Source organism: Salvia splendens, chromosome 3, assembly GCF_004379255.2.
Source record: "Salvia splendens isolate huo1 chromosome 3, SspV2, whole genome shotgun sequence".
Classification (NCBI taxonomy): domain Eukaryota; kingdom Viridiplantae; phylum Streptophyta; class Magnoliopsida; order Lamiales; family Lamiaceae; genus Salvia; species Salvia splendens.
In genome coordinates, this window is record NC_056034.1 from 15415638 (window position 1) to 15437131 (window position 21494).

Genomic DNA, 21494 nt, shown 5'->3' on the forward strand with positions numbered 1-21494 from the left:
GACTCTACTAAACCAGTTGTTGCACACAAACACATCTAATATGATGTTGTTAAAGATCAAATATTGATCTAAACAAACTTTTGTTGTGTCTGATGTTGTTAAAGATCAAATACTGATCTAAACAAACTTTTGGTGTCTGGATAATCAAGAATATGATAGACAGGCAACAACAGCCTAGGAGGTCTCAATCCACTGCTGTATTCTTCCTTGCAATCCTCATCGTCATTGGCTTGATCACTCAATGGCTTGACATCGTGAGTTGTTTTTTTCATGTGTATTTTTGTAATTTGTTCATCATCATTAGCCACACTTAGGTTTTGGCCCTTTCCCAGTCAATCATCACAGGATCACTGCAGAAGAAATTCGGTTTCCAAGATTCATCCTATATATATTCAGAAGAATTTGATTGCTCTCTAAATTGCTCAAACATTCCATCACCTGTAAAAAATGATAATGTAGAGAGCTCATCAGCTTTGGCATGTCCAGACTACTTCAAGTGGATCCATGAAGATCTAAGGCCTTGGAAGGAAACCGGGATCTCAAAAAAGATGGTCGAAGAGGCTAAGAAAGTCGCGCATATTAGGATCATTGTAGTGAATGGCAGACTATATATGTTGAGGTACAAGAAAGTCTTCCAAACCAGAGATATTGTGACCATATGGGGGATTTTGCAGCTTCTTAGGCTCTACCCGGGCAGGCTGCCAGATTTGGACCTAATGCTAGAGTGTGGGGACAGGCCAGTGATCAAGAAACGCGACTATGGAGGTCTAGAAGCTTCCATGCCTCCACCATTGTTCCACTACTCTGGAGATGAATCTAGTTATGACATTGTTTTCCCTGATTGGTCCTTCTGGGGTTGGTAATTGTTTTTTTGTTTCTTCATTTTTTTATGTTTCCTCTAATTTAGCTTCAATAATAACAAAAGGTGATTTATTCCATCTCTGGACTTTGCAGGCCAGAGCTGAATATCAAGCCATGGGAAGTGCTGAAGCAGGAGATTCACAAAGGCAACGCAAGAATCAAGTGGAAGGACAGAGAGCCTTACGCTTACTGGAAAGGGAACACGAGGGTGGGAATTGCACGTCGCGACTTGGCGAAATGTAATGCCTCCGATCAAGATGATTGGAAAGCTAGGATCTTTGGAATGGTAAAGAAAAAAAGCTGTACCTTTCTGCAATATCCCTTTTAGGCGAAGACTTTTTAGGGTGGTTTAAGTTATGCTTGATAATTGTAGGATTGGAATGAAGAGAAGAAGCAAGGTTTCAAGAGTTCTGATGTGGCAAATCAGTGTACTTACAGGTATATGGATCACAACTTGGATAGTAGTATATAAAGCTATGGCAGTTTTAAGATCATTTTTCCATGTTTTTGGATCCTTTTTTTCTGATGTAAATTTGGGATTAATGTAAGGAAGATACAAGATTTATGTTGAAGGAGTTAGCTGGTCTGTCAGCCAGAAGTATATCCTAGCTTGTGATTCCATGGCTTTGATCATAAAACCACATTTCTACGACTTCTTCACAAGAAGTCTGCTGCCATCGATCCATTACTGGCCTATCAACACTAACAACAAGTGTGAGTCAATCAAATTTGCAGTTGAGTGGGGCAACAATTACACAGACAAGGTGATTGAGAACATGTGAAAGTTTTGGACTGAATATACACAGATGTGTTTGTAACTTGATGTTTGTTGTTGTATCAGGCTCAGGAGATTGGAAGAGCCGGAAGCAACTTTGTTCTAGAAAATCTTGTGATGGATTATGTGTATGATTACTCTTTCCACCTCCTAAACGAGTATGCCAAGCTCTTGAAGTACAAGCCGACTGTCCCTGAAGTGGCCGAGGAGACATGCTCAGAAGCGCTGGTGTGTTCCGTTAGAGGACAGAAGAAGCGATACAGAATACATTCTATGGTGAAAAGCATGTCGGATTCACCTCCCTGCAATCTGCCTCCTTCGTTTGAGCCAGAAGATGTTAGCGTTTTCCTTGAGAGGAAAGCGAATCTAACAAACCAGGTTGTTTTGTGGGAAAGACATGAAACCGATGGTAACTGAAGTAGAATATTCTGAGATAGGACTATTTGAAAGGAGTTTTAGGCTACCTTTAGAAAAAAAAATCAGACTCCTTTTCTCTGTAAAATGCAACAGAAATGATTTGCCAAGTTTTGATATGTTATACTATCAAGTGTACAATCTCAATACATAATTTGTTTCATGTCCAACTCTTTCGCGAAAGATGTTGTTACGGTTTTCATAATATGTTTTTGAAGGAACTGAAAAATCAAAACTTCTCAGTTACAAAGCCTCAGATCCTTTAGACGAAGAAGGCAACGAATGAACATTCTGCTGAAATGTGATCTCAAGTTCGAAAAAAATCAAGCTAAGTTTCATAAAATCTTATATTGAAAATTTCACTTTGTTTGCTGTTTTTAGTTTCCACACAAGCATATTATAATCTGGCTATGGAAAGTAAAACTCAGTCTAGAAAAGTACTACTACTCTTTATATCAGATAAAAAGAGGTAGCCACAGAAAAGATGCAGCTAATACATCTATAACGATAACACTATTGTAAAGAAAAAACATAACAAACATAAACAAATCTGAAAAAGAAAAATACACAGATGGTTTTATGGTTTTATCCCTCTTATAATAATACTACTACTAAATAATTAAGCCCCATTCAGATGTAGTCGAAAGAGCCGCCCAAGAAGTTGGACATTTTATAGAGAAGCTGATAATAAGACGCGAGGCACTAGTTGGATGGTGCAACGCATTCAATAAGCACGTGCCTTGAGGATATCCCAGCTCATCTCACTAGGATCAGTTACTTGCAACTCAACCTGAATACCATCTAACTCTCTCTTGAACCTATCTTTGGAGCTTGCATACAACATCTTAGTCCTCACCTTTGCAACATCTGGTGACCTACAATATTTGAAGAAAAAAAGAATCCATTTTTCATAATACAAAAGCAAAGTAGTAGTACTAAAAAGAAAAAGAAGAAAACAAACACATCTTTACCATGCAAAGAAGAAGATCTTGCTCTTGTGGCAGTTTTCATTTGTTGTGAAGTCATAGTCGAAGACAGCATAGCGACAGTCGTCATCAGGCAAGCTCTTGCAGAAATCCTCGTAGCTTTCGCCCTGCCCCCCGATCTTGTCTACCACCACTTGTTGGAGGCCATCATCAAGCTTGAAGGTCAGATATCTGTGGGTTCTTCTGGCTTTTAGCTCCAAGAATGTCAGTTTGCATTCGTCGTGCACTGCTACTCCGGAGGCTGAGTTCGCCTGCAATGGAGATTGAGGAAATACAGGAAACAAAACAAGGTGTGACAGTTTCATCTCTAACATAAAATATTCAAATCTTGATCAGAAAAATGGCAGATCAGGCCTGTTTTTCATGATGCAAGTTTCATGGATTCATTTCATGCATATGGATTTTCCATGTCTGAATTTTGCAACTTTTGGTGATACTTTTTTTATCAATCAAATGATCATGACATGGGAACATAATGATAGAATACAATCACAATTACAAAATGTGATAAGAACTTATTAATTTGATAGGTTACATGATGTATCATGTCAAGATTCAAGATCTATTAAGGCAAATAAGAATAGAAAGTGAAGATGAACATGAACAAATTCAAGAATTAGTTGCAAGATAGAAACATACCATGTTTTGTCTCTATCTAATGAGAGAAAGGGACTTCAAAATATGAAAAATGGAGATGGAAGTGATCAAATGGGAAAAGAGAGATGAATAGATAATGCAAACCGATCCTTGTTTTTCGGTAAAAGAAGTTGACGAAATATGCAAAAGGAGGGGAGATTTTTTAGGTGTGTTTTTAGGAAAATTAAAGGCACATATCACATTTGCCTTTTTTTAGGATCATCATCTATCACATCCAACAATTTTATTTTATTATATTTTATTTTCTAACAGCCTCAAAATTTATTTTTTTAATTTAAAAAATATTGGATGACTTTTTAATAAAACAATTTAGTAATCGCATGTGTGAGCTTATTTGTAATCAAGGACGATAAATTAGTTGGTTTTTATGGGATTTTTTTTATAAAGGTGCCAAAAATAAATTACTAATTTCTCTTGAATTAAATCTCTTTTCAATAATTTTTTAATCATGAATGAACTATCTATGCTTTTTCTGTTCCATTAAGAATGAAACATTTCTTAAAATGTAAAACGTCTCTACTTTTCTTCTTTTGTACTTTATTATCTTTTCACTTGATTCACAAAACAGACTATATAAAATCCTATACCGAAAAATAAATATTTCTTAATTAATAGGATTGAGAAAGTATATGCTTTTTGTTAGCTGCATGCGTCTCGCAACATCAAATATCACCAACTAAGCGCGTATGAAGCAGTTAGGGGTGAGGGTGTACGTGAGGGCTCGCATGCATGGGATCCTACCCTGGGATTCGGTTAGAAGTTGGGTATATAAGCTGATCACTTCACGCATGCTGCGAGATATAACAGAATCATCTTGATACGAGAGAAAAGCAGTGAGTAAACACTGAGTAAGGGTTCGAGCAGTGGTTTCAATCTATATCAGAGATTGATCAGGTTTCTTTGTGATCAAAGGAGTAGTCTCAACTCTTTCATCGTGGTGTTAGTTGTTTTCTCGGTGAGTAGATCTTAAAGTCGAGTTTCTTGAGAGATATGTGAGAAGAGCTTGTTCTCGTTGTAGATTCTAGTTGAATGATAGCTTGTAATCCTTGTTTCCATACTAATACAAGTCACTCGAGTTCTCCCGTGGACGTACTGATTTTGGCCGAACCACGTATATCCGTTGTCATTTTGTACTTAGATCTACTTCTTGCTCGCGTTTTCATTTGGTGGATTAGTTTCACAAATTGGCACCGTCTGTGGGAAGAGGTTGAAGGTGCGACGTTTACAATGGCTGGAAATCAGTTTGAGTTCAAGAAATTCACGGGAAAGAATGATTTGGATTGTGGAAAGTAAAGATGAAGGCGATGTTAGTACAACAAGGTCTCTGGGAGGCTATGAAGTTCGAGCAACCAGATAAATCGGCCGATCTTGAAGACAAGGAAGTAATCAAGAAGATTGATTCAATGGATAAAGCTCACATCGCTCTGATGCTCAGCCTTGGAGATCGAGTGTTGCGTGGGTGTGCAAAGAAAAGACACCTTTGGCCGTGTGGAACAAGCTGGAGTCCATATACATGACAAAGTCCCTAGCCAACTGGTTATTCTTGAAGCAAAGGTTATATTCAATCAAGTTTCTTGAAGGGAAGGGGATTATGGAGCAGATGGATGAATTTGTGAAAGCAGTGGATGATCTTGAGTGTGTGGATGGAGAAATAAAGGATGAAGACAAGACTATAATGCTCTTGAATGCTCTGCCAAAAAGCTTTTATCAACGCAAGGATGCCCTCTTATATGGGAGAAACACCTCACTCACATATGAAGAGGTGCTGACAGCCTTGAAGGCCAAAGAGTTTCAAAGAGTCTCTGTCAACAAGTCTCTGGATCAGGCTGGGGAAGTTCTCAATGTGAAATCAGCAGACAAGAAGGCACGCAAGAAAAAGTGGCAAAAGAAAGACAAATTTGATAAAAAAGGAGGACAAAGAAACTAGATCCTGCCACTATTGCAAGAAGTCGGGCCACATAAAGAAGAATTGCTATGCATTCAAGAGAAAGAGGGAGGAAGAAGCTGCAGGCACTGGCAATGCTGATATAGCTCAAGATATTGAGAATGCACAAGTTCTGAATGTAGCTGAGGTGGAAATCTCTGAGTCCTGGATAATGGACAGTGGATGCAGCTTCCACATGTTTCCAAAGCTTGAGTGGTTTGATAATCTCAAGAAGACCTCTGGTTCTGTATTTCTGGGGAATGATCATAAATGCACAATCAAAGGAGTTGGAGATATCAGACTCAGAATGAAAGATGGATCACTCAAGATCCTCTCTGAAGTCAGATTCATACCAGAAATCAAATGCAACTTGATCTCTTTGGGAGCTCTGGAAAGAAGGGGTCGCTCTTTCCTTTCTGCTGATGGAATCATGAAAGTGATGAAGGGTTCACAGGTGGTTATGGAAGCAAAACGAATACACAGCCTATACTACTTGGAAGCAGTTGTGATTACAAATGAAACGAATATTACTGAGCATCAAAGTCCAGATTCTTGGCACCTAAGGTTGGGTCATGTGTCAAAAGATGGAGTGAATCGACTGATAAAGGATGGGGTCATCAAAGCAGACTCCATGATGAATTCTAGAGATTGTGAAGTCTGCATACTTGGCAAAAGCAAGAAGCTGGTATATCCTACTAGAAAGCATTCATCCTCATCAGTTTTGGATTATGCTCACAGTGACATATGAGGGCCTTCACAAGTTGCATCTATAGGAGGATGCAGGTACTTCTTGTCAATCATTGATGATTATTCCAGGAAGATATGGTTGTATGTTATGAAAGAGAAGTCAGATGCCTTCAACAGATTTAGAAATTGGTGTAAAGAAGTTGAGGTGGAGAAAAGGGCTGACACTCAAATGCCTCAGAACAGATAATGGATTGGAATTTATTTCTCATGAGTTTAATGATTTTTGCAAACTTGAAGGGATCAAAAGGCACAGGACGGTTCCTAACAACCCCCAACAAAATGGAGTTGCTGAAAGAGCCAATAGAACCCTTCTAGAGAGGGTGAGATGCATGCTTATTTCATCTACAATGCCATCAAGGTTCTGGGGGGAAGCAGCTGCTACAGCTGTGGTTTTAATGAATAAGTGTCCTATAGCTTCAATCAACCACCAAACACCAGACTTTAGATTATATGGCAAGCATGGTGATTACAATATGCTAAGACCTTTTGGCTGTAGAACATATTCACCCATCAAACAAGGCAAGCTACAACCAAGGACATTGAAGTGTGTCATGCTTGGCTATCAGAGGGATGTCAAGGGATATAGGCTCTGGTCTATGGAACCTGGTAATCAAAAGATTGTGATTAGCAGAGATGTGGTATTCAGGGAGCAAGAGATGCCATATAAGGATCTAGAGAAGGCAGAAATATCAGATAAAATCAGTGTACCAGTGGAGGTGAAGCTGCAGCAACAACCTGACCAAAATCAGATTATAGAAGAAGAGAGTTCCTCAGATTCTGAGCACGCAGTCCCTGAATCCAATGAAGACCTTGACAATGCTGATCAAGGTGATCAGACTGAAGAAGATCTGACTAATTATCAACTGGCAAGGGATAGAAAAAGAAGAGAAGTTATCAGAAAACCTGCCAGATATAGCAACTCGAGTTTGGTGTACTACGCTTTCTGTGTAGCAGAAGAAGTGGATTAAGGCTATGCAAGATGAGATAGACTCCCTGTTGAAGAATAAAACGTGGATTCTGGTTACAAGAAAGATGATGCAGAAATTGATTGGTTGCAAGTGAATCTTTAAGAAGAAGATTGAAGCATCAGAGGGGAATAGAATCAGATATAAAGCCAGGCTAGTGGCAAAGGGATACAATCAGAGAGAGGGAATTGATTTCAATGAAATATTTTCCCCAGTAGTGAAGCATAGTTCCATCAGAATCCTCATGGCATTAGTTGCTCAAAATGATTGAGAATTGCATCAGATGGATGTCAAAATAGCCTTTTTGCATGGAGAGTTGGAAGAGAACATTTACATGGAGCAGCCTGAGGGTTTTATAAAGCCTGAATATGAAGGAAATGTGTGCTTGCTGAAGAGAAGCATCTATGGACTGAAACAGTCTAGTAGGCAATGGAATATACAGTTTGATGAGCATATAAAGAAAATTGGTTTTGAGAGTTCACAATATGACAGTTGTGTATACATGAAGAAGAAGGATGGAAAGCCAGTAGCATTCCTACTCTTATATGTTGGGAGAAGCTAAAAGAATTATGGGCATTGACATCATCAGAGACCGAAAGAGAAGGATGTTATGGTTAAGTCAGCAGCATTACATTGATAAGCTATTCAAGAAATTTCAAATGAATGAGTCCAGAGTTGTCTCTACACCAATTGGACAACAGTTTCTGCTGTCAGCTGCTCAATGTCCTAAAAGCAAGGAAGAAGAAGAAGAGCAGATGAATAAAATCCCTTATGCTAATATCATTAGGAGTGTTATGTATCTCATGATCTGCACAAGACCTGACCTAGCTCATCGAGTAAGTGTTACTAGCAGATACATGAGCAATCCAGGAAAGATGCATTGGCAAGCACTAAAGTGGATGTTGAGGTATCTTTGAGGAACTGCATATTATGGAATCATTTATAAGGAAAATGCTGATTGCATCAAGGATAGTTTGGAAGGATTTTGTGATTAAGATTTTGCTTCAAATCGTGATAACAGAAAGTCACAGACTGGATATGTATTTACATTGTTTGGGGCAGCTGTAACTTGGAAATCTAACTTGCAATGCAATCAGTAGTGGCATTGTCCACAACTGAAGCTGAATATATTTCCTTAACAGATGCAGTGAATGAGAGCTTTTGGCTCAAGGGAATCCTAGATGACTTGGGATTGAAGCAGAGGAAGGTAGTGGTGAATTGTGATAGTAGCAGCGCAATATGTTTGTCTAAACACCAGACTTTTCATGATAGGAGCAAGCACATCGATGTGCCACTACATTTCATCCGAGATGAGGTAAGATAGAGGATGATAGAGGTCAAGAAGATTGCTACTGAGCACAACCCGGTTGATGCCTTGACTAAGGTAGTACCAACGTCCAAGTTTGTGTATTGCTTGGAGTTGGTGAGCGTTTTTAGAAGATGAAAGTCAGAGAGCTTAGAGAATGAGGACAGTGTGCTATTGATGTTGGAAACGAGGTGGAGATTTGTTATCTGCATGCGTCTCGTAACATCAAATATCACCAACTAAGCGCGTATGAAGCAGTTAGGGGTGAGGGTGTACGTGAGGGCTCGCATGCATGGGATCCTACCCTGGATTCGGTTAGAAGTTGGGTATATAAGCTGATCACTTCACGCATGCTGCGAGATATAACAGAATCATCTTGATACGAGAGAAAAGCAAAGAGTAAACACTGAGTAAGGGTTCGAGCAGTGGTTTCAATCTGTATTAGAGATTGATCAGGTTTCTTTGTGATCAAAGGAGTAGTCTCAGCTCTTTCATCATGGTGTTAGTTGTTTTCTCGGTGAGTAGATCTTAAAGTTGAGTTTCTTGAGAGATCTATGTGAGAAGAGCTTGTCCTCATTGTAGATTCTAGTTGAATGATAGCTTGTAATCCTTGTTTCCATATTAATACAAGTCACTCGAGTTCTCCCGTGGACGTAGGCTGATTTTGGCCGAACCACGTATATTCGTTGTCATTTCGTACTTAGATCTACTTCTTGCTCGCGTTTTCATTTGGTGGATTAGTTTCACACTTTTCTAAGTAAAAGATAACCAGATTTAATTCCTCTAAGCTCCAACAAAATCTATATTGGTCACGTAAACCTGATAAAGTAATTTCTTGACTTTCAGTGGTATATGGCAAAATAATGAAGTCAATATGGACTTTAAGATAAATAAAAGGCAAATTGCCTAAAAAGTCATAAACTTTGGAGAAAGTTTGGTTTTTCCCAAAAACTATAAAAGTTGCGCCTAAAGTCACAAACTTTATCCGATCGTGCAAATTTCCCAATATACCCGACCTGACGACATATTTCCGTTAAAAACTTATCCCACGTGGCATGTCGGAGGCTTGACTTGGCAAAATTTCTGACTGGGCACAAAACGACATCGTGTTATTTTTTTTAATTGAATCTTCTTTACATATCGCCGATCTCATCCCTAAATCGTTTGTCGACGATTTCACTCTTGTCGATTACGTTTTCCGTCGATTGAATTGGGGCTGCGCTTTCGAAATCAACCAAAAAGAGGTTATATTACCTGAGTTGAGAAATTTTGCCAAGTAACGCCTCCGACATGCCACGCGGGATAAGGTTTTAACTGAAATATGTCGGCAGGTCGGGTAGTTTGGGAAATTTGCATGATCCGATAAAGTTCGTGACTTTAAGCGCAACTTTAATAGATTATTGGAAAAACCAAACTTTCCCCAAAGTTTGTGACTTTATAGGCAATTTAACTTAAAATAAATGATAAGGATTAAGATAAGATTAATCAGTAGTATTGTTTGATCAGTAAAATAAGAATAAAAATAAAATAAATTAAGTGTGTGATGGACTAGATTGTTAGTAGTATTGTTCGATTAGTAAAATAAAAATAAGAATAAAATAAATTAAGTGTGTGATGGACTAGATTGTTTTATAAATTGAATGTGAAATAATATATTTGCCTTTGTAATGAACTCATACACTTTCTTGTGTTTTAATGTTTAATTGTACGAAATCATTAACTAATTAATGAAAATATATGTAAAATTACTTAATTAATTAGCGATTTAATAAGCTAAAAAGTTATGAACATTGTTAATCAAATTTATGGAAGGTTTAATTCATTGCTTGATTAATCAATAATTAGGACGAAATTGGAGAGGAAGAAAGAAGGAAGAAAGGAGGATTCCACATCCAATCTTGATGTGTATTTTTCGAGCTTTTATATCAATGAACTAATGACACACAAGCTTAATAAATTAGCTCTAAAATTACAACCTTTCTGCAAGAGTACAGATGTAGTTGTAGTAAAAGAGTGTCGAACCACAGGGAGGCGTGTGATATCTAATTTGAGAATGACAAGATTAATAAACAATTTTAAAACTAAAGAATGAAAATAGGAAAACTCAAGAGAAAAAGAACATTGCTCCTAACAACATTCGGATGAATCACTATTGTATTGATTCTATATTCACATTCATAAGCTATTGTGAACGATGATCAATTTTACACTCTAAAAGTACTGAACATACTTAAAGAATTATAGTACTAGTGCTAGCTGAACACATAGCCAAAAGTACATACTCATTAGACTAATATTCCTGCGGAAGCGCGGTAAATACTAGACTAACTTCTCAAAGCCAACAAGTATTATGGTTAGTTGAACACTTAACACATAAACATCTTCTCATCAAACTAAACTCCTACAGATGCATAGTAAGTATTAATTCAACGTTGAAGACTTTTTTACATCAATATTCACTTGTACATTTATCTCTGAACAAGATAAAATTAACAAGTTTTCCATCTAAGTTTTCATCCAATTTCCAAGTTAAAGAGACATTAGAAACAGGCACATAATATACTACATTTGATGCATCAAAACATAGCATATATAAAATCCGAACCATAGACGAAAACCAAAGCAAATGATTAAATATATAATCTCTACAATAAATTCTTCCTCCTAGCGTTAGGAGCAATGGAGAAAAACTAGCCACGCACGCTAAAGAAGAAAAACCGTAGAGTTAATGGTGTTCTTCGATGGCCGGCGATAGTCCTTCTCCGAGGTGATGAAGATTGGATGTGGAATCCTCCTTTCTTCCTTCTTTCTTCCTCTCCAATTTCCTCCCCCTTCTTCCGTCTGACTTTTCCTTTTAATTCCCCAAACCACCACAACAAAACTGACAAGAAAACTGCCCATTTGCAGTTGGAGGGCCAAACGCCCGACCGGGCGAAATAGAAACACAAAATCGCCCGACCGGGCGGAGAATCTGGAGTCACTGCGCATTACGAAAATCGCCCGACCGAGCGAAAAATAGAGGAGCACATCGCCCGACCGGGCGAAGAATCTGGATGCTCGCGGATTTCACCCGGCCGGGTGTTTTGCTGGAGGAGAATCACCCGACCGGGTGATTGTTCTAGACTCTTCATGCTTTACACATTTCATCCGGCTTTTCGCAACCTAAACTCCAATGAACACACGAATTAATGAGTTATATTTTACATAAAAAGGTATAGTCTAAGGGGAAAAATATAGGAAATATGTTTCGCATAAGATGGTTAGATTATATAAGTAGTGGTCAATTAATTATGAAATAATATCTCTGCCTGAAGGACTAATTTAATTTGGCAAGGTGTCAAAATCAGAAGCCAAACCAATATCGAAATCAAAGTCGAAATGAATATAACATGTGGAATTTGAACTTTACCATAGGGGTGGATGTTGCTCTTGGTCATTTCTTTGCACTCATTTCATTCATAACCATAACTAATGCGATATTTGGCGTGTAATAAGTTGCTCAAGCTTGACCATTTGTCCTTTGCATCCTTATTTACTCGCATGAATTATTGGGAGGTGAATAATCCTTCCACTATTTTCTATATAAGGTGATTTCTTCCAAGATTTTGCTGTTGTTGTGGATGATTTTGGTTTTGATTGTTGGGATTAGCCTATCCAAAGTCCGGATAATCTCGCCAAATGAAATTGTATGAAATTAAGTTCATATGAATCTCTCCTCACCTTGGTATGGGTTTGGATCCCCTGCTGAGGATTACTGTATCACACAACAAATATTTTAATAATAAATTAGAATATTAAAATATTAATTTTTTATTTATACTATGATAACCTTGGTATTATCATGTACCTGCAGCATTCAGTTTGACCACGGTCTATAAAGAGAAGTTTGGCCACTTCTTTTAATTTCCAACCCCAAATGGGCTTACAAAACGGGTAAAGCTATGTGGCCATAACGTGACGGGCTATAAATGGCATTTCAGTAAATATAGGTATATTTGGATATTAATAATTTAATTGTTTCATTTAATGCTTAATTCAGTTGACAATACTATCCTTAGTCTTTAATTGTAGTTTCTTTTTAATTTATTTATTCCATTCTTTTTTAGAGTAATTTGTTACTCAACTTTTTTTACTACTTTGTTTTTATTTTTATTATAGTATAGCATATTTAGGAATAAAGAGGGAGAAATTAGTGAGTAGGTTGTGATGACTATGTGGAATTACATTTTCTTATTAGTGAGTAGTCTGTGATATAGTAACACCAAGGTTAAATGTATATATATTATATTTAAAATTAATTATAAATTTTAAAATATAGTAAATAATTATATTTGAATTATTTTGACAAATTATTATTATTATTATAGTATCAATTTCACTATAAATTAACACTAAAATAATCTATAGTATAACTATTTGAATTGATTTTATATCAATACACTGTTGTATTTATATGTAGTACTAGTTTTACCACCCGTGCTATGCGCGGGACAAAAGATTTTTAAATAATAAAGATATATTAATAGCTAAATATATTAAAATAAAGTATATAAAGTAAATAATCACTAATAAAGTATATAGAGTAAATATTTCGGCTGCCATATAGAGTAAATAATATATAGTATAATTAAATTATTTTATTAAACAAGTGAATTTAAACATAAATACTCACTAATAATAGAATTAAAAATATCAGGAATATATTTATTATGATTCAAATTTAATTATTCAGTACATACTATTAATAATCTGAATAATTTTTGTTACCTCATTTTGTATAATCAAAATATGTACGTGTTTGATTACAAATAAGTGCATGTTGATTACTAAATAATTTTATAATAATTAAAGATTAGAATAGTTAAAATTGATAAAAATAATTAAATTACGTAACTAAAGTGTATTGTTAAATACTCCATATTCTACTACTACATAAGTAAATAAATACTCCATATTCTACTACATAAAGTATTTAATATTTGAGGATAGACTAGTCTTTAAAAAATTGTTACTCTCTAGATGCATCAATTTCAACTATTAAGCATTAATTGCACAAAAGTTTAATAATATTTTAAGATTATGGCTGGCCATAATATGGCCATTTAGCATCACCCTTACAAAAATATCATCATACATAAAAAATTGGGCAACTTGCACATTACTCCCTCAATCGTACTTCATTATATTTTTAACCCACAATTTGTTTTCATGTTATTTTATGCATTCAGTCTGTAACTTCTACTACAGTATTTCTTTCGGGTTTTACACCAAAATGTAGATTCGACTAAAATAATTGCACAAAATAGACTCGATTAACACTCCAAAGATGAGCAATTAAGTTTTTGTGGGCCTGTCCATATCTCGCGAGCCTTTCTAATAATGATTTTTAAAAGACTAAAATCCATTTTTGATCCCCTATATTTACCCTAAAAAACTTTTTGATCTTATACATTAAGTTTGTGACATTTTGGTCCCACATAATATGATTTGGTCCAAACTAAACTTTTTCTGTTAAAGTTAACTGTCAAACGTGTTTGACCAAATTAATGACTTAATTAAAATCTAATTAACTCAATTAATTTAATATTAAAAATTATAAAATATATAATTAAAATCTAATTAACTTAATTAATTTAGTATTAAAATTTATAAAATATTTTTTTACTTAAAATAGAAAATTGACTTAATTTTAATCTAATTAACCTAATTAACTTAATTAATTATTGTTTTAAATTAAAATATACTAAAAACTACCATATACTTTAATAAATTACAAGACTTTCACCCAAAATTAACATGTAATATTGGTTATTTTTGGGGATGGTAGAAAAGAAGTATGGTCCCGTAAATGTTATTTTTATTTTTATTAAAGTCTCGTAAATGTTATTTTCATGAAAGTAAAAGTTAGTTTTGATATTTTAATTTAGAATAATAATTAATTAAGTTAATTATAATTAAGTCAATTTATTTTAAGTAAATTTCCTTTTAATTTAATCAATTTTTGTTTCAAGTGAAATAATATTTTATAAATTTTAATTTTAAATTAATTAAGTTATTAATTAGATTTTAGAGAAAATGTAGTGGACAGACTTTAGACCTCAAACCTATTCTCAGTTCCGGTTTTCAGAATGTTTTCTTTTGAATTTTGACTTGTCATAAATGACTCCACTGTAAAGAACACTGAACCACGGAAATGACGAAGCCGTGCTAAATGCTGGTATGTTGCACAATCTGGTTTTCTTATATGCTTCTTGCTTTGGATATTTGAAAAATATTGTAGGCTTAATGTTTGATTAGGGAAATTGGTTGGAAGTGCTGGCAAGGCAAGCAGAAGATCTAGGGATGTGACAAACAAACCGAAGGGAGAAATAGAGGAAAGTGATTGTGTCATTGTGTACACATCTGTTTGTAATGGTAGAGTATCGAGGAGGCTGTGTGGAAGCACCACCAAGGGTCAGGAGACTGGAAAGTTAGGCTCTCAAATGTTTGAAATCTACATAGAGTATGATTGTCATATTTTTGTATGATTGTTATATTTTTGTATGGAGTATATATTTATTATCTTTACCTGTTGCTTTGGATGGCGTAGGAATATGTGGAGAAAGCTCTCAGAAGAGGAGAACAATGAGTTTACTTATCTTGACTCTTTGTGGTTTTCCTTGCATGCTAAAGGGCCTCACAATTCAAAAGTGTTGAGTTGGATCAAAAGAAAGGATATATTCTCGAAAAAATATGTATTTGTTCCAATTGTTCAGTTGTATGTGTTGCGTTGTTACTTGTTGTGATGAAACCACTATAATTATGACTTTATTATCGTTCAGTTAAAGGTTATGCTGTTGCATATACTCATATCACTGTGGCTCACTTACTGGCGTTGTATTGTGCAGGGGTCATTGGTTTCTTTTGATTTTCTGCCACTTTGGTGAAAATTCAGAGGCAAAATGCACATTCGAAGTAGCTAGAATCTGGAATCAGAAAGTAAATTATTCTTTTGGTCAAAGTGAAGTTTTTTTCTAGGATATGTACTCATGCTTTTTTCATCTCCCTTTTCTCTACAGATTCGTCTTTGACATATTTAAAACAGAAGAACGGCCGGAGAATAAGGAACTAATTAGGAAACTCCCGCTTTTAAGTCCTAAGGTCACATTACTCATCTACCACATACCTAATATTCATTATTCAGTATGTAGACTCACTCGAATGAGTGCATGATTCCAGGTGCCACAACAGAAAAACAGCGAGGAGTGTGGAATTTTTGTGCTCTACTACATATATAAATTCCTAAAGAGTGCCTATGGTAATGTTAGCTTCTCGACAGGCTGCACACACTTTGTAAGTATTCCTATTATTTCATCATCCTATCATTTTTTTAAAGCAGCTCTTTGGATTCAAGGTCTCATGCAGGATTACTTTCTAATCTGCGATGTATAGATGAAAGAGAACTGGTTTACTCACGAAGATGTGGAGCGCTTTACCAAATCACTGAACCCAATAATCTGTGATGTATAGATGAAAGAGAACTGGTTTACTCAGAAAGATGTGGAATGCTTTACCAAATCACTGAACCAATGACCGAATTTTCTGATTGATCAGAGATCAGTATATTAGTTCTTTTTTGTATATGATGTATGGAAAATCAGTCAACTTTAGCAGTAAGAAGGTATATGATGATTGTCTTTTTAATTTTGGCTAACTAATTTTTAGGAGTAAGATTTGGTCTAATTAAGTGCATAATCACGTAGATTATTGTAAGACTATGAACATAAACAGCCTTGTTTCTAGTATTATATAAATTATATACATTATATCTAATCTTGTGCTACTTCTCTTGACATCTTTATGAGTGGTTTTTGAAAACAAAGATGCAGATCTTACTATCCGTATCTTTGGAATTTGATTGTCTGCTTCTCTATTAGTTACTTGTCCATTTTATCTGCTACAACAGTCACTTTGAGCAAAGCTTAGCAGCAATGGTAGCAGAAATAGTATATTTTTTGCTTTATATTCGTTTTTTCGCCGTTTGCTCAAGGCAAAAGTCCAGTGAGACAATTTGCTAGCAACTAGCAGAAATAGTTCATGGTTACTAATATGGTGGATGGTCATGCCAAAGTGAGAAAGCTGTTTGATGTCATACTATGTGTTATCATTTTCAATATGTTATACTGATATGTTTGTCACTGTGAAAGTATTGGCCGTATCATATGCAAAAAGCGTGTCTGAAGATCCCCTGCTCCCTTTAAGCCGACGGTCAGTATATTCTCTTGAGTTAACACTGGGTTTTCGTGTTTGTTTAGTTGTTTGTGGCCCTTTGATTTACTATGATATTTTTGATAAACGGAATGGGGACTTGAATGTGGTTACTTGTTTCTTTACCTGCGAAAAATGTGAGGTAAAGGAGACATGGTTTTGACAGATGAACCAATATGGTTTTCAGAATTGGCACACTATATGTAAACAATATATGCTTGCACTTTTAAGTTATAAATGAATGATGCATGAATACTCTCTCTCTCTCTCTCGTATTTTGATCTGTAATCTTTTGTTTGGTTTAATTCAACATACATCTTAAACTTTGTATTGTGTTCTACTAGGCGAAAAGAAAGAGCAAACGAATAAACTTACTTCAAATCGAATTTTGCACTATAAAGAGTCGTGGTGGTTAAAACAAGTCAACGTAAATAATTATCAGATAACTGTTACTAGTATATGAAAATTGAGTAATCGATTTTCTCTTACACTTGCAAATCAGCAAATACAAACTGGAATTGAAAGAGAGGGTACAACATTAAAATCTAGCCTTAATTTCTTCAATAAGCAAAGTGAGTCCTAAATAAGAAGAACCTCCTTGTGCAACTGCCATTTTGGCCTTGTCCCTGAGCTCTCCTGCCCTTGTTCTCATTTCTGCACCTTCCTCCATCAACACCACCAAAGCTCTCTTGATAGCATCCTTTGCCACGAACACCCCAGCCTTCTCCTCCTCTCCCCACATAACACGAACTTTATTTCCCACACTCACTCCAATTCCAAGTATTTCCACCACCAATTTCTCATTTGTAAACTGATCCCCCACAAATGGCCATGTCGCAAGCGGCACCCCCGCCGCTATCCCTTCTAGCGTCGAGTTCCATCCACAGTGCGTCAAGAATCCCCCAACCGCGGGGTGTGATAGGATCATGAGCTGGGGCGCCCAACCACGAATCAGCAAGCCCCTGTCTCTAGTCCTCTGCGCGAATCCGCTCTCCACAAACAATCCCTCCAATGCAGGAGACGAAGCTCCTCCTAATCCCCAAATGAAAGGCCTATTCGTCTCTTCGAGAGCGAGTGCCAGCTCCATCATCTGCTCAGGCGTCGGGCGCGCTAACGAGCCTAGAGCCGCGTAGATCACGGATCCCGGCTCGTGCAGATCGAGCCATTGCATGCAGTCGCGCACATCAACGGCCGAGATGTTCCCCCTCTTTTCCATGTCCGAGGTCTCCACATTGCACAAGGAAACAGGGCCGATGCACCACACTCTCCCGCCTTTCGCCTCGCTGTATTCCTTCACGCTCTCCGCCTCCAACCCCTCGAAGCTGTTCACCACTACGCCGTAGGAAGTCTTCTCCGCCGCCCTCACTTGTTCCCACACTTTCTTCATCACGGTTGATTTTGCATCTTCAACGTCGGGGGCCTCAGCGTGAACGGCCTTTTTGTGATGCGAAACGAGGAGGGATGTGCAGCTGGTGCCGTGGAACACTATTCTGGGGATGTTGAACTGCTCGGCGAGCTGGGCGGTCCAGGGCAGGCCCATGTCGGAGATGAGGCAGCTCGGGGGCGGCTGCAGCTGCTCAAAGGCGCGCACGACGTCGTTTTGCATCATGTCGAATGCGATTATGAACTTGTAGCTCGTCTCCAGCGATGGGAGAGAGTCCATATTCTCGCAGGCGTCGGGTAGTCCGGCTTCGGCGGCGGGGAAAGGGATTTGGATGAGATGGATTTGCAGAGCGGGTGAGATGGTGAAACTGATCCGGGCGGCGTTAGCTGGGGTGGTGATGAAGGAGACGATGAGGCCGCGGCGGGCGAGGAGTTTGGCGATGTCGATGATGGGATTCATGTGGCCGGGGGCCACCATTGGGAACAACACAACGTGGATTTCAGCAGCCATCTTGACTTTGTTGTGGAAGAGAAGACTATGGATGTATTCAATCTCAAGTCTTTGATCCTTTTACTGTTTGCTGCGATTTTTAAGCATTGGATTCTCTTGAATAGTGGTCCTTAAATTAAAACTATAAACTTTGGCCAAATCCTAATATTTGACTCATTTTTTTCTTTAATTTGTCTCGTCAAAATGACTTATTATTAAAACACTTTTATGCCTATTTTATTTACTTTCTCTTACTTTATTTTTTCTATCTAACACATAAAATAGAACTGCATAAAATCATGTAGTTCCCAACGAAGGGGTCATCTTCCTTGAAACGGAGGGAATGTTTTATTATTTCTCAAACGGACTCAAATAAGATATTTTGACAAAAACTTATTCTGCATGGGCAATATGATAGTTTAGACCACTTTTTAAGTTCGTAACATATACGATAAAAAACTATGTAGTTGTGTTAGTACAATAAAAAAGCCACACACATTAGATGAATATGGTGATTGACCTATAAAAAAAATACTCAATCCGTACTACAAGAATATGCACTCTTTCATTTTTAGTCCGTCCCACAAGAATATGCACTTTCTAAATTTGAAAACTCTTTTATCTCTAATGAGGCGGAACTCATTTCCCACTAACAATACTTTAATTACTTTCCCTCTACTTCTCTCTTATTTTACCAATTTTGCATTAAAACTCGTACCAAACCCAAGTGCTTATTCTCTGGGGACGGAGAGAGTAACAAATAAAATGTAATAAAAAATTTGTGATATTTTAAAATTTTAGGTACCAATATCCCTCATTAAAATTATTCTTACTTAGAATTATGAAAAACATCAAACCATACATTGAGAATGCAACAAAAAAAGAAATGATAGCAAAGTCCTCATTGGGAATCCAACCAGGTGTGTTACGATCTTTCGTCGTGATCGCCCTATCTTTGACCGTAACTTCTCATACACACGCAATATCACCAACTCGAGCTAAGAAGAACGAATAGGAATTATATTGATCGAAGAATGTCACACTTACAACCAAGGAAATCGGATAGGAACCAATAGGAGCTGTAGATCCACGATCTACAGCTAACATGAACAACACACACACAATTCTCAACAACACAAATGAACTAGCTTCACTCTTATTTATACTTATTTCTCCCGCGCTAAACTTCATATATCCACGTCAACTCCACGTCAGCGTAAGCATGTGTATGTCACGTGATGATTGCCAGCTGGCTTGAGTTAGTTACACAGCAACTAACTCCTAACTCCCAACGGTAATTTCCCCACGGCTTCATTTTGTAGCTCGTCATCTTGTGTTGCATGCATTTTACGCATGAATGATCATGCATGCAACAATACCCCCCACTTAAGGTTCCTTGTCCTCAAGGAACCAAGGAAAACGCTCTTTAATTACGTCAGCGAATTCCCAAGAAGCATCGCCAGGGGATCTATCTTTCCAATGGATCAGCCATTTTGTAACCGCTTGATTGTGTCGCTTCACCATTTTTCTATCCAAAATAGCTTGCGGTATAGCATCATTGATATGAGATATAGTTGGTAGATCCGAAATAGGCCCGAGAGGAGGTGCAGCGGGCTTCAGTAAAGAAACATGAAAGACATCATGTATAGTAGCCGATGAGGGTAAATTCAGCTTATAAGCTACCTTCCCCATTCTGTCCACGATCTGATATGGTCCAAAAAACTTAGCTTCGAACTTGTGGTGTTTGCCTCGAATAGATTTCTGTCTATAGTCTTGAAGCTTAAGCCAAACCCAATCACCAATCTGAAACTCTCCGTCAAAACGATGAAGATCAGCTTGTTTCTTCATTCTTGCAGCAGCTTTCTCAATATTTCTCTTTAATATGACAATCATCTCCTCTCTGTCTCTCATAGCAATGTCAACAGCTTCAATCTCTGAATCTCCAGGTAAGTATGGTACATGTAAAGGGGGTGGAAAACCATATAATGCTTCAAAGGGGGTCATCCGAATGCTAGAGTGATAAGTCGTGTTGTACCAATATTCGGCTAGTCCCAGCCATTGAACCCAATAATGTGGTTTCTCTCCCATAGAACATCTCAAATAGCATTGCAAACATCTATTAACAACCTCAGATTGTCCATCGGTCTCAGGGTGATAGGCTGTAGAATATAGCAGATCCACACCCAATAAAGCCATAAACTCCTTCCAGAAAGCTCCCACAAACACAGTACCTTGATCACTTACAATTTTAGCAAGCATGCCATGTAATTTGAAAACAAAATCCATGAATATTTCTGCTACTCTCTTGGCTGTAAATGGATGGGACAAAGCCATGAAATGAGCATACTTACTCAACCGGTCTACCACCACAAATATAGTGTCTTTCCCATGTGAAGTAGGTAAAGCCTCTATGAAATCCATAGTGATATCAGTAAAAATTGCAGCAGGCATAGGCAGGGGTTGAAGTAATCCAGCAGGGGAAGTAGTGCTTGGTTTATATCTTTGACAAGTCACACACATCCTCACAAATTCTTTAACATCCTTCATCATTTTAGGCCAATAACACAAGGCAGAGATCCTCTTGTAAGTTCCCAACACACCCGAGTGGCCAGCTGTTGCAGACTCATGGAATATAGCTAGAATTTTGGCCTTCAAGAACACATCATTTCCAACTACAAGTCTGCCATTTCTCCTTAACTCACCATTTTTCCAGCTGAATTTAGGGTGAGAAGTAGTATC

General features: G+C 37.1%; 4 protein-coding genes across 4 annotated transcripts; 2 read left to right on the forward strand and 2 right to left on the reverse strand.

Annotated features, from left to right (window-relative positions):
• The first annotated feature begins 3 nt into the window (after window positions 1-3).
• LOC121794114 (protein O-glucosyltransferase 1-like) lies at window positions 4-2178 on the forward strand. Its single transcript, XM_042192138.1, has 6 exons — window positions 4-254; window positions 333-859; window positions 955-1147; window positions 1235-1299; window positions 1415-1625; window positions 1703-2178. The coding sequence occupies exons 1-6, from the start codon at window positions 153-155 to the stop codon at window positions 2051-2053; spliced, it is 1449 nt and encodes a 482-aa protein (XP_042048072.1). The 5' UTR covers window positions 4-152; the 3' UTR covers window positions 2054-2178.
• A 302-nt stretch (window positions 2179-2480) lies between these two features.
• On the reverse strand, window positions 2481-3803 carry LOC121793742 (actin-depolymerizing factor 6-like). Its single transcript, XM_042191777.1, has 3 exons — window positions 3676-3803; window positions 3022-3287; window positions 2481-2925 (listed from the first exon to the last, which is right to left on the reverse strand). Exons 1-3 carry the CDS (start codon window positions 3676-3678, stop codon window positions 2775-2777), a joined length of 420 nt encoding a protein of 139 aa, XP_042047711.1. The 5' UTR covers window positions 3679-3803; the 3' UTR covers window positions 2481-2774.
• Window positions 3804-14775: 10972 nt separating this feature from the next.
• LOC121796648 (probable ubiquitin-like-specific protease 2A) lies at window positions 14776-16447 on the forward strand. The gene is made up of 7 exons (XM_042195455.1): window positions 14776-14852; window positions 14933-15137; window positions 15225-15392; window positions 15523-15613; window positions 15653-15775; window positions 15854-15967; window positions 16067-16447. Exons 2-7 carry the CDS (start codon window positions 15118-15120, stop codon window positions 16142-16144), a joined length of 594 nt encoding a protein of 197 aa, XP_042051389.1. The 5' UTR covers window positions 14776-14852; window positions 14933-15117; the 3' UTR covers window positions 16145-16447.
• Window positions 16448-17340: 893 nt separating this feature from the next.
• On the reverse strand, window positions 17341-18864 carry LOC121797263 (UDP-glycosyltransferase 73C2-like). The gene has a single exon (XM_042196023.1). The coding sequence runs from the start codon at window positions 18774-18776 to the stop codon at window positions 17421-17423; it is 1356 nt and encodes a 451-aa protein (XP_042051957.1). The 5' UTR covers window positions 18777-18864; the 3' UTR covers window positions 17341-17420.
• Between the last annotated feature and the right edge of the window lie 2630 nt (window positions 18865-21494).

Bases quoted from the DNA above. Each gene is read 5' to 3' on its own strand.
- LOC121796648 (XM_042195455.1), top strand. From the start codon at position 15,118: ATGTTTGAAATCTACATAGA. The intron at 15,393-15,522 runs GTATGTGTTGCG...TGTATTGTGCAG, and splicing joins TTTGTTCCAATTGTTCAGTT to GGGTCATTGGTTTCTTTTGA. The intron at 15,776-15,853 runs GTCACATTACTC...GCATGATTCCAG, and splicing joins TCCCGCTTTTAAGTCCTAAG to GTGCCACAACAGAAAAACAG.
- LOC121793742 (XM_042191777.1), bottom strand. The intron at 2,926-3,021 runs GTAAAGATGTGT...CAAATATTGTAG, and splicing joins AAGATCTTCTTCTTTGCATG to GTCACCAGATGTTGCAAAGG.
- LOC121794114 (XM_042192138.1), top strand. From the start codon at position 153: ATGATAGACAGGCAACAACAGCCTAGGAGGTCTCAATCCACTGCTGTA. The intron at 255-332 runs GTGAGTTGTTTT...GCCCTTTCCCAG, and splicing joins TCACTCAATGGCTTGACATC to TCAATCATCACAGGATCACT. The intron at 1,300-1,414 runs GTATATGGATCA...AATGTAAGGAAG, and splicing joins GCAAATCAGTGTACTTACAG to ATACAAGATTTATGTTGAAG.
- LOC121797263 (XM_042196023.1), bottom strand. From the start codon at position 18,776: ATGGCTGCTGAAATCCACGTTGTGTTGTTCCCAATGGTGGCCCCCGGC.